This window comes from Podarcis filfolensis (assembly GCF_964270895.1).
Source record: "Podarcis filfolensis genome assembly, chromosome: 8".
Classification (NCBI taxonomy): domain Eukaryota; kingdom Metazoa; phylum Chordata; class Lepidosauria; order Squamata; family Lacertidae; genus Podarcis; species Podarcis filfolensis.
The window spans coordinates 32,347,858-32,360,527 of NC_139611.1; the positions used below are offsets into that span (position 1 = coordinate 32,347,858).

General features: G+C 40.2%; 1 protein-coding gene across 2 annotated transcripts in view; it reads right to left on the reverse strand.

Annotated features, from left to right (window-relative positions):
- Positions 1-1,080: 1,080 nt before the first annotated feature.
- NETO2 (neuropilin and tolloid like 2) overlaps positions 1,081-12,670 on the reverse strand; it is a 37,746-nt gene continuing 26,156 nt past the window's right edge. The window contains exons 4-9 of one of the 2 annotated variants that reach the window (XM_083626061.1): positions 11,512-11,760; positions 10,173-10,196; positions 9,929-10,056; positions 7,698-7,926; positions 6,356-6,469; positions 1,081-3,986 (exon numbers count right to left, since the gene is read on the reverse strand). In XM_083626061.1, coding sequence (XP_083482187.1) covers positions 3,406-3,986; positions 6,356-6,469; positions 7,698-7,926; positions 9,929-10,056; positions 10,173-10,196; positions 11,512-11,760 — 1,325 coding nt within the window. In that variant the 3' untranslated portion in view covers positions 1,081-3,405. Of the gene's footprint in view, positions 3,987-6,355; positions 6,470-7,697; positions 7,927-9,928; positions 10,057-10,151; positions 10,197-11,511; positions 11,761-12,670 lie in introns of both variants that reach the window. The other variant, XM_083626060.1, reaches the window with a different exon arrangement.

Sequence of the window (12,670 nt, forward strand, 5' to 3'; positions counted from 1 at the left end):
AGTGAAATATATTGCTCAAAGAGAACACAACACAGTTTCTCTTAAGACTGTTGGAGGTTCCTGGAGATTACATTTTATACCAACTGCTTCCACTCAGTTACCTAAGCTGCCCTCTTTTTGAATGTTTCCCTTTACTAACCATGCAAACTAAGTCAGCTAAGATGGATCTGCACTGTTCTAACTGGTCTTGTGGTTAGACTGAAAGCTTCAACTTGCTCACAGCAAGCAAGCAAACTTCCAGGGAACAGACAACTCTCCTTTCTATTAGGCGACTGAAATCCAGTTGTGGGTTGCGAGAACTACTGCAGAAACCAGGAAGACCTTTCACACAGGTAGGCTGAAATCACAGATTATAAGGTCAACGTGATTAATAAAATAGGCTTGGCACTTGATAAATTCAGCTTAGCCAACCCTATGTCACTGAGGAAGTATTTTACTCCTTGTAATGCTTGTTTTTTCTGATTGCAATCCCCTCACAAGCTGCTAAATAGTCCAGGAGTTGGAAAAAGACAAGGTTTTTTTGGGGGGAGGTGGATCGGGAGAGGTAGGGCACACCTGCTTTTAAGAACAAGATTGTTGGGAGATTGTTTACAGATGACCATGTCATGTCTACTTTGGCTCAGTTGATTGCAAAAGTAGCACTATTTAAAAATCCCACTGTTTAAAAATCTTGTACCCAGCAAGATATCAGAGCCCGAAAGTTGAAGTCACTTTGGGATTATTTTGCACTAAAGAATATGACCAAAATAGTGTGTGCTTATTGCACTGAATGCTGAAGGTACTACCCCTGCTTGTGTGAAAAACCCTTGCTGTACATCTTTGTGCAATCGTTTTTGAATGATGCTATTCTTAGGACTGTATTATTCCACACAGTAACCGTGACCAAGTTTCTTCCTAGAAGAACAAAACTAATTATTTGGTCATTCTTTTTTGGGGAAAACAGCAATAGCTGAATGCCCTAAACTAAAGACTTGAGTTGTTACGCTTTACCTTTACAAAATCCCAGTAGTCTTAAAACACAAGTACTTGAATTGCAAGTATCTTACAGTTACACAGCAGCCTGCAAGTCAGTACAACAAATAATTTGTAACTTTCCTTTATCATACATTTTTTTTAAAATACAGGGTATTGCCCATTGGCTCAGAGTTGCAAGGTCACATTTAGTGAAAAACAGATATGTAAACAAAGAAAGCTTAAGAAACCTGTGGATTTATAAAAGGCTAGATGGTAAAGAAACCAGGTGTTCTTCACAAGTAGCAACACTGCAGTTCATAGCTGTTAACATGCACACTGATAATCAGTTTGCTGTACAGGTGCTTGAGTGCCAGACATAGGTCATACAGTGTCGAGTTATATCAAAGTCTAAGAAAAGTTGGAGAGTTCCATTTATAAACCATTTGATCATAAAAATATGGAAGCCATACCTGTAGAGTTAAGAATATATTACAAAAATGTGAAGTGATACTTCTTTCTTCAGCCTGACCTGCAAACAGACCTCGGCCTAAAGTCAAGGAGCACAACTTACAATATTCCATGACGGGACAAGGCAGGACAAAGACACTAGAGAAGTGGGATTTGTGGCTCCTAGTCCAGCCCCTGACCAAGCCACATTCTTCAAAGAACCTTCTTTCTAATGGATAGAGAGAACACCTTGTGTCTAAAGCAGCAGTAGATGTTTTGCATTGCAATTTCTATAGATTAGCATATGGCATAGGAGCCAACTCCTAGGGGCTGAGGTCCCTTTGGCCCACCCAATAAAATATTTGGGGGGGGTCACCCCCCAAAAGTTGATGGGTGTTGCCATTCAAATGGTGTGCATGCACTGTATCATGTGATCATGTGGGGTTGGGCTTACCTGCTCCCCCCCCCAATATTTTACTCATGTTGGCATCTGGGCTTTGATGGCTTGGGCTGACTAGTAACCAGTGCTACTTGTGGGGAAAGAGCTCAATGAATGGTAACCAATCGCAGGTTAACACTTTTTGCCTTTGAAGATGGTCAGGGAAGCCTGAGCATTGTGGCACTGGAGAACCTTCCAACAACAAGGGTACCAAGATTCCTGCAGAGGAAAGCCTCATAAAGGCATTTGAATCTAACTTGTAAGTAGGCATTCCACACAATATGTAATGAATTTAAATAGTGTTCATGTAATACACACATCATAAAAAAGTTGGCCTAGGGCTTGGCTCAGCTCTGCCATACAGAGTAATCTGAATTCTTGCAACACAGGGGGGGGGGGAATGTATTTCTCAACAACCTGCGTCACCAAAAGAAAGCAAAAGCTATTTATTCCACCAACGACATGTGCGGGAAGAACGCTCAGACTGCTTTAGGACACCAACATTGCTGCAAATCTTTTGAAAGACACGGGCCAATATTCTTTCACAGTTAAGTACCTGCAACAATAACGTTTGCACCATGTTAATATGGCAGAAATTGCCTTTCAGCAGTTTTCGAAATCCCTGATGTATTGCTGCAAGAAGATAATACAAGTCATGGTCTAAACGTTGTTAACACATTTTTCTGATAACCGTCAAACAAGTGTTGTGGTGATGTCTTACCTGTGCTTAGCACGAAGTGCTATCAGTGCATGATAGGATGTTAACACAACTAGAGATTTGGTGTGATGCTGAAATTACCAATGGATTTTGTCTGCCAAAGACAAAAAACTTGATTTTCCTAAAGGAACTGAGTTCAAAGATAAAATTAAAACGCAAGAAACCCATTTCATTCATTTTCCCCAAAGAACTTGGAGGTCCTGAATATTTGTGCTGGTATGCTGTCCTTAAAATCTTGTCCCATTGTCACCAGAAGCAGCCGCCAGTATACCATTTATTTGCTGGCATAGAAAGCCTTAGGACTGGGCTTTAAGGAGTCAGTAATTAAAAAGGCAGCGATATAAAAATTAGACAAGATGAACCAGATGGAATGCAGTGTAACTCATTTGAGTCTTAATTGGCACTTAACACAATAACTCTAGCTACAATTTGACAAATATGATAACTGCTTTCGATGTTAAGCTATATGGTGTTGTACCCACTTATTTTTTATTATTACTGGAGTAATTAAGCTTTTGACTCGAAGACCAAGAACCTGCAGGAATGAAGCAAGGGAGAGAGTATACACTAATTTATATCTTTGTGTTTGTGTGTGTGAAGCCTCATGCAAAACCTGTTATTCTGTTCTCCAAGCAGATGGGCAGTTCACAAGGAAAAAATGATTTATGAAGAGTTTTCTTTCAGGAGGGAAAAACAACAACCGTAAAATAAATGAGCTAAAAAAAAAAAAGGAAAAAAGAATGAATACACATGTCTCCATCGAATTCCGTATGGTACATTTTTGTACATTCACATACATTATATTTATATAATATTTACACACACCCATTTCACCTTCAAAAGCAGATTAGAAGTCCATTGATAATGAGCCTTGAGCAGCGTCCTCTCGACCCCTCACGTAGATTTCGCAAGGGATCTCTTCCATCACCCTGTCCTCTATCACCTGCTCTGGACACTCGTGAGCCTGTTTGAAGGTATAGCTACTTTTTTTGAAAGTGCTATTGAAGGTCTTCATTGGCTGAGGTTGTGCAAAATCGTTGCGGAAAGGAAGTTCCATGGAACTGAGGTTGGTCCTGCTTTGCTTTACAGTTGCGGCTTGGGAGCCACAGTGGTGGTCATGGATGCACCTCGAAGCTGTTGAGGAGCGTCTCATTTTCTGGTAGTTCTCAAGTTCTTCAGACAGGTCGGCCAAGTCGGCGGAGATCTCTTTGTCTCTCAGCGAGAAGAGCTCGTAATGAGGTGGGTCAAAAACCTCCTGGAAACCAGTTTTGTTGAACGTGGTTTTGCAGGCCATCACCTTCTTGCGGGGCTGCTTGACCTGCACCAGGATCGAGATGATGAGAAGGACCAAGACGATTCCTGAAGTAATCCCAATTATTGTCCCATGGGTTTTGGTGATTTGCTCAAACAGTCCTGTTTTTTTCTTTTCTAAAAAAAAAGAAAAGAAAAAGGGAACCAAGCAGCAACAAGCAACATTAAGACTGTCATATGACAATATTAAGTCCGTCACCCAACAGAGAGGGAGAAAACCCTGCACTCTGCTTTTTTAAAAAATCCAGCTTTTGCTGCTGAGCTGTTTTACATGTTTTATCTGCTATCTTTCCCCCTGTTTCCTCAAGGTTGAACCGGTGTGGAGCAGAGTAATCTTCACCCAGGAATTCTAAAACTTAACAAGTTCTTTGTGCAGCTTCTACCAGCTCCAACTTCTTCACTTGTTTTATTTACATAGGAGTTGCTTATGTGGGAGATTATGGTCGCAAGCAGGGCAACTAACTATGAGGGCAACGCGACATAAGAATACATGCAGAGCCTTCTGGATCAGGCCATGGGCCCATATTGGCCAGTATCCTGTTCTTGCAGTGGACAAGCAGGTGTCTGTGGGAACCCAACAAGAATGGTTGGAGTATGTCAGTTTGCATTTCTTAGTGCAGAAAGTACTGATCTGAGCTTTCCTATTATAATTAATTCAAGAGGGTTCTGGAAGCTTCTCTGTGTGAAAGAAACAAGCAGACGGTTCATGATGTTTAGGTTATACCTTGAGAGAAGCTGAGTACAGCTGACTTAAACTGGTTCTGTTCTCTCTTTCAGGCAAGGTCATGCTGACTATAAAAGTAGGGCCAGAAGGAGCCTGGGTTTCACTTTCTCTTTCTATCTCTTTTCTTTCTGGTGCGGTGTTAAGGTATAGTATATAGTGTTAAGGTTTAGATTTATTGTAAGTTATTGTAAGTTTAAGTTAAGTCTGCTGCAACTGGATTTCTTAAAGACAGTGCCAATCCTGATTGTATTGGATTTGTGACCGTTATGCTCATTTGCCTTCAGTAGCAGTAATGCTCTGCTGGATGAAATATTAATTGCCTCTGGTCTTTTTTCTTCTTCCTTTTTTTTTGAATCCTGCAACGTGTTTAAGTTGTTACTCTGCTAACTATACATTGGAATCTACTCTGGATCAATATTGAGTAGAATTTCATGACCGAGTACAAAAGCACTCCCCCCCCCCATGATTTCCTGGCATTCAGAAACATTGCTGCCTTTAATCCTGGAAACAGAAAATAGCCATCATGGCTAGTAGCCACAGACAGCCCTCTCCTCCTTTTATCTTTGTTTTGATGACTGGAGGGTTGGGGGAAGAGATGGGCCACAACCTGAAGCGCTAAAAGTTAACACCACGTGACAAAAACCATAAAGTGATGTGAGCACTTCATATGAAAGCACACAAGATGGCACTAGCGGATTGCAGTAATTTTATATATCTAGCTACTTAAAGAGAGAAAGGGGTTGAAAAGCAAGCTTTTAGAAGAAAAGGTCATTCTTCTGTATGGCAAGAGGCATGAGCATGAATAAAATAAGATATTCAGAAGGGGTACAGTGACATTATTATCTCTTGGGTATTAAAAAGAAAAGTCCATTCACATCTACAGACAAAATATGAATAGTAATTTATTTCAGCTCAGAGGATGGTGTTTGGCTCCAGCCAGGCAACAAACGCTAGAACAGATTTCTGAACTGAAAGGACACAGGCAACATATACAAAAGCATCATAATTGTTGCCTAGAGAATTGTTGGTAAAAAGGCCACCCTGACTAGGATTGATTCATGCTAGCAAGCTGGAGGTTCGTTAGGAAAAAAGATTGTTGTAAATGATCCAGAGCTGGTCTGCAACTGATTTATTTTTGTTAAGCTATAAAACAGGAAACCGAGTCACCGTGAGCAGAGAGATATAGTGTTGCACAGTAAGTGCATCTGTATGGTTTACTAACTCAAATGAAGGTGCTTCAAGGTGAAGAAACAAATCACAATTGATACCAAACTAGAAAATGCAGCTTAATACATAAATAATCCAGAACTGCACTTCAAATTTAATGTGCACCTTGCCTTATAAAGTTTAGGTAGGCTAATCTCCATTAGGGAGAATAATTCTATTAAATTTCATTTTTTTTTCTTATACAGTGGTACCTTGGTTTAAGAACAGCTTAGTTTATGAACAACTTGGATTAAGAATGCTGCAAACCTGGAAGTAGGTGTTTGTGAACTTTGCCTTGGAAGCAGAACCTGTTTTGCTTCCTGTTGAGTGTGTTCCACTTGTAAATTGAATCCCCCGCTGCTATGGGAAAGCATGCCTTGGTTTAAGAACGCTTTGGTTTAAGAACGGACTTGCGGAACAGACTAAGTTCGTAAACCAAGGTACCACCGTAGTATCTTGGTCTCAGAACCTGACCTTGACTCATTTGAGAGATGGGGGGGATCAGAAGGCACAAGCCAGGCAGCCCCAGTTGCCCCTCATAGCAACACACACTCACCTTTGCAGTGGTTTTCATCCCATGGGTATGCACAGTTTTGAATGCCGTTGCAGACTAAAGAATTATTGATGCACATGTTGCTATGGCAAAAGTATGTGCTGCCTGAGCAGGGGGCTAGGAAGGAAGGGGGAAAGAGTTATGAGTTACCCAAACTTAAGAGTGATAGATAGATAGTCACTTCCAGTGCTTTTCTTCTAGGAAAAAGGGTGCCAGTACTCTCCATGAACTTGTTGCAGTAGGTGCCAAACTTTTAACCAGTGCAGGGGGGGAAAGGTGCTGGTACTGCGTACCCTTAAGTAACCCCCCCCAAAAAAAACCACAAACACAAAACAAACAAACAAACAAAAACGCTGGGCACTTTATAATTGGACTTAGAATTTAAGGAAGAAAGAAGTCTTCTGCATGCTACAAAGTGGCACATTCATAATAATCCCACAGCTGTGACTACTAAAGTACAGCATCAATCATACACAAGCACACAGAGTATTTATTCAAAGCAGCATATCAGCGCTATTCTACCCTCTCACCCCGGCAATGATCTTTGGGTGGCGTTTATTTTGAGGATTATTTTGTTGTAAATACAAGTGTTCTAGCATTTTTCTTTACTGTGCTTTCCCCAGCCTAGTCAGTGGTTGAAAATGGCCCATGCTTTTAGTTATGAGTCATATTCTCTAAATTATAACACTTTTTGCCTTGTTGTTTATTGAGGCTTAAAGTGTAAATTATTAAGGTCAACAACCAATTAGGTATCACATTAATGCAATTTAAAGTTAATTACACTTCTTGCTATTTCCAGCTGTTCTTAACTATGAGACTTAGTTTAAGGAAGGCAGTGACTACAAAGTTTCCAGGAGACTGCACTGAAGACTAGATTTAGATCAAAGCCGTCAATGATTTCAGATAGACTTCCAGTTTCAAAATGCCCAATCTGTTAAAGAAGAAACCCTGTTTCCTTCTATACTCTAAAAGCCACATTAATTATTCATCCTGCAGTTCTGCCACAAATAAAGGAACAGGACTTTTCCAAACACAGAGGTCAACCACCCCGCTCTAAAGAGAGAACACAACACTGCAGAAGTGCAGCTGTTCTATAACAAGGCAAAGCTTGCAAATGACATCTGAATCTCGCAATCGCCTTCTCTTAAAAGATTCCAGCTGATGAGCCTTACATGATATTTTATATGGTTTGGAGTCACCCACTAATATATAGCAAAAGTAGTGTCTGTAAGCAGTCGTTGTCAATTCCGTACATTCATGGAGTAAACAGCAAACAGCTCTGAGTTTAAAGTTCTAAACAATATTTTGCCATAGTTCCTAAAAGGATGCATTACAGTACACTTACGGTCCACGAATGATGTGAAGAGCATTCTGAACCTGCTCAATCTACTGCCTTCGTCGGCCCACATTCGTACCACCCCAATTCCGGTCTGCAGCATCACATCGTTAGCCACCGTGCTGCAAAACTTTGCTTTCAGGTTTTCGATAGAACTGCTCCCATCATACACAGCCACAAAGTTTCTCTTGCATTCATTTGAATGTTCCATCTGGTAGTCTAGAAACCTCAAATATATCTGTTGGTAAGGGGCAGGGGAAAGCTTTTAAAAGAAGTAATAATAATAAAAAAACGACAAGCCAAATATGCAAACATTATTTTCGATTTTAAAAGTTTACACATTTTGTTTAGATGAAAGGCGCAAACAGCTTGTAAATATATTTTAGGCATATATAAATATAAACTTGCAATTTCCAGCTATACTCCTTACCCCGCCATTCTCATAATAAGCCTGATTTTTTAAAAAATAGTGACTAACAGCCATTCCATTCTTAAATAAATGTGGTACTTTTGCAGACAAACAGAATAAATATATTTTCCTCAAACAATTCACGCCATTAACTCACCTAGTCACATCTGCATTTACATGCATACCTGTCAGTGGTACTGTCTGGTTATTAGATGGATATTTATTTCCAGATGGAATTCTAGCCGTAAAGTGCTAAAACACATGGCCCCAAACCTTAGCAAGATAAGCCCAGTAGCATTTTGAATCCTGACAAACTTAGAGCTTGATACACCATAAATAATCCAATCAAAGCGCTGCAAGTTAGGAAGATAATTCAATTCAATAAGCGCACAACTGAAGATATGCATTCCAGCAATATTCAATGAAATTTATAAATAAGCATCAGATGTTTCAAATATAGATGAATTGGGAGGGATATAATTTGATTTCTTACTCTTGGAATACAAGCTGCGATGCCGATAGCTTACAGTGCTTTAAGATTCACAAATCAATGTGAACAGCAAGTACATTGTTTATATTCCCTTATGCACTACTCTTAAATAGCTTTTTTTAAAAACAAAACAGAGCAAAACAAAAGCACCAGAGAATGTTTATGGATGTGTGTGCATGCTGTTGTCATGGTCCTAACTAGTTCTAGGTATCTAAATTGTGGGAAAACTTATGCACAGCATCAAGCCCTTTTCAAATTAATCTGCAAGTTTAACCACAGATTGGGTGGAGATGTAATTACTGAATGTTAACCAAGAAAATAATTTCCCATCATAGGCATGTGTAGAGAAGATGCATTGTGGTGTCAACTAGAAAAAGATGCCAAGATTTGAATAAGTATATTGAAGCTAGACTGGTTACAGTCTTCTTTAACCTGACATAACACAAGGCATGCAATTTGGTAAATGTGAAGACTATTTTGTTGCACCCTCAAATAGTCAACAATCTGCAATATTAAAATATAGATCTGAATCAGAAAACAAATTAAAACTATAGCAGAACCACCTTGGCCCAACCAGATTCCATGAGATTTTGAGAGTTATGTAGTTTAGGAGCTACGTACCAAAGCTTATTAAGTTTGTATAGAAAAATTTGGTTACAAAATGTAACAGTGGTATCCATTAAAGCACTGATGATTAGTTTCCAATATGTTGCGCAGCACAGTATTTTAAACTGAGTAAGTTGTCTTGTAAGCATGGCCCAGGGCTAGGCCCAGGGTGTTTTGCTGCCCTAGGCAAAACTGAAAATGCCCCCCATTGGCATGCATGGTAGCCTGGGGAGTAAAAAGAGGCAGGCAGCAGTGGTTGTGGGTAGATCCACCACCTGAGGTGACTGCCTCATCCCACCTCATGGGTCTGCTGGCCTTGGCCTGGCCCCATAGCAAAGGGATTTTTCTGATAAAAGAATACGATTTCCATGCATTTGGACCAACACCTATGTTAAATATAAAGAATAGTAGCGCCGAAGAGGAAAAATAAATCAGACACTGGAGCCGAGTTGGAAGAAACCATATTCAAATATTTATATCCATCTTTTGACCCCCACAACCAATAATGGTTGGTTTCTAAACAGCAGAACGGTGCAGATTGGGTCTGAAAAAGTAACACTTTTTTGTGCACCAGAAGCAGTCTGTGAAACCAACATCTGTCTTCGTTTCTCATTACCACCCACAGGTAATTAATTTAAATGAACGAGAAGCGATATGCAAACCATTACTAATGGCCATTCCCAGTTACTAATGACCTGAGAGCTCATTACACAGTGAATGATTTGGAGGGCCCACCTTGGCATTTGGAGTGGCCTTGATGGTCCATATGCAGTCAACAGCCTGCCCAGGCTTTGTTTTCTCTTCTTGTTCCACCTGACTGGAGCGCACAATCCCATCAGCTCCCGAGAGCTCAAACTGGCAATCTAAAGCGAGGCAGACACAATGTGCTGTCAAATTAAAGGTAAGAGAAATTTTTAAAATCTAATATGCAAAAGAGATTAGTACTGCAATACTAGACCTGGGATGGGATTTAAAATACCTCCTAGGTATGTGAAGTCAGGATCTGTAATGAAGAAGAAAAAACATAATGATTGGCCTGGGAGAGCTGAAGGTTTAAACAGAAAGAAGGACCTTCTAGATGCCAAAAAAATAATAATATGGTACACTAGGATATTGAACTGAGGGGAGACAGGTTCCTTATCACTCAGTAACATATGTACCTTACATTTCAAGCTCTATAATATGACTCCAAACAGTCATGGCTTCCCCCAAAGCATTCTGGGAGCTGTCATTTGTAAAGGGTGCCAAGAGTTGTTAAAGGTAAAGGTAAAGGGACCCCTGACCATTAGGCCCAGTCGCAGACGACTTTGGGGTTGCGGTGCTCATCTCGCTTTATTGGCCGAGGGAGCTGGCATACAGCTTTGTGGCCAGCATGACTAAGCCACTTCTGACGAACCAGAGCAGCACACGGAAACGGCATTTACCTTCCCGCCGGAGCAGTACCTATTTATCTATTTGCACTTTGACATGCTTTCGAACTGCTAGGTTGGCAGGAGTAGGGACCGAGCAACAGGAGCTCACCCTGTTGTGGGGATTCGAACCACCGACCTTCTGACCAGCAAGTCCTAGGCTCTGTGGTTTAACCCACAGCGCCACCCGTGTCTCAAAAAAAGGACCTTCTAGATGCCAAAAAAATAATAATATGGTACACTAGGATACTGAACTGAGGGGAGACAGGTTCCTTATCACTCAGTTACATATGTACCTTACATTTCAAGCTCTATAATATGACTCCGAACAGTCATGGCTTCCCCTAAAGCATTCTGGGAGCTGTCATTTGTAAAGAGTGCCAAGAGTTGTTAGGAGGCCCCTATTCCCCTCCCAGACCTACAATTCACAGAGTGGTTTAACCACCAGTCCCTCTTCCCAGGGAACTCTGGGAATTGTAGCTTTGAAAGGAGAATGAACATGCACACAACTCTAATCATATCTGCATGGTGTGTGGCTATATATAAAATGCCAGTTTCCACATGTGTATGTGGAGTGAGTGAATGAACAAGAGACAGATAATGCCAATTTCCCCATTTAAGGATGATTTTAAGTTTCAAGGCCTACAAGGCACCCTGTCATTCACAATCTTGGTTTGAAATCTCCGCTTCTGACATTTGAAACTGGATAGCTGCGTTTACCCTCCTGCAGTCATGAGCACAAGAACATTAAAGAGAAAGTTCTGCTCCGTGATTTTTATATGCAGCCTTCAACAATAACCAATTCTGAGCAAAATATATTGGGTTAATATTGATTTACCCAACTAAATTCAACACCAGTTGGGCAGAATCTCTAACAGGCAAAGAAAGAAAAAGCATATTTTTTTTTACCTGGTATAAATGAATATTTTGCTTTAAATCCCTGTCCTTCTAGTTCTTCATCTGAGGTAAACTTTATCCACATAAATCTCCCTGTTGACCTAATTAGGGTAGGGCTTTTTAGACCACAGTAGCGATCAATGAGTGGGGAGAAACCAAAAGGTCCATCTCGAACTTCGAGGTGATCAAATCGACATTCAAATGAAGGCTCTATGTAGTATGGTTCATCAAAGGTTAGCTCTATTCTTTGCCGTGGGGCAGCTGTGACAGAGTAAAAACAATCTAGATCAATATAACTTTCAGCAACAATGAATTAAAACAATTTCCAGAAAGACGTGAAGTTTTGTATTTCTCAGCATAGGTGTGGAGTTAATTGGTATTGCAGTCCTAGCATGAATATAAATATAGATCTTCACAAATAGAATTTAAGATGCCTATACAGATGTTAAGTCTGACTGACTTCAATGGTTTTAGCTAACTGGGCAGAGGATTGCAGCCTAAACATTATCCAGAACATGCACACAAATGACACATGTGTTAGAGACACATGAGCGCCATGAGTTGGTGGCCTCTAGATTTGATGCTTTCGTTCTGGAATTTGTCCCATGCTGAAATTCTTAAAAAGAAAAAAACACAAAGCAACTTTCTGAAAAAACACCTATTTGCACATTTTTAACCTATTTTACATGAATAATTCACAAGGCTGCAAAAGACACAGAACAAAACCTCATCAGTTTATGCAACAAAGTAACCAAGCCAGCAATCAACAGAAATAAACCTAATACCTAGGATATTACTCTGATTAAAGCACTTGGTTTATATTGCAAGTTCATGCCAGCCTGAAATTATAGATTTCTTCCAAAATACTGACTCATTCAAGTGTCAGTTTCAATATGAGATTGCAATGTTCAGCAAGCTGGGGGATGTAAACATCTCCGGAAGAAAAAGCTGAATGCAAGAACGCAGAGTTAGATAAGCTGTATCATTTCATCCAGTACTGGCATGCTATATTCATTACATACCTGTAAATACACCATCGTGGAACCCAGGGTGGTACATGCAGAGTTTTCCCAGACACTTTCCCATCTAGGGCCAGACCTGATTGACTTCTGCTTCGTGGTCTTTCACACTACCAACTGGGTCTACTCTTGTATTTAGTATTATTAACAAC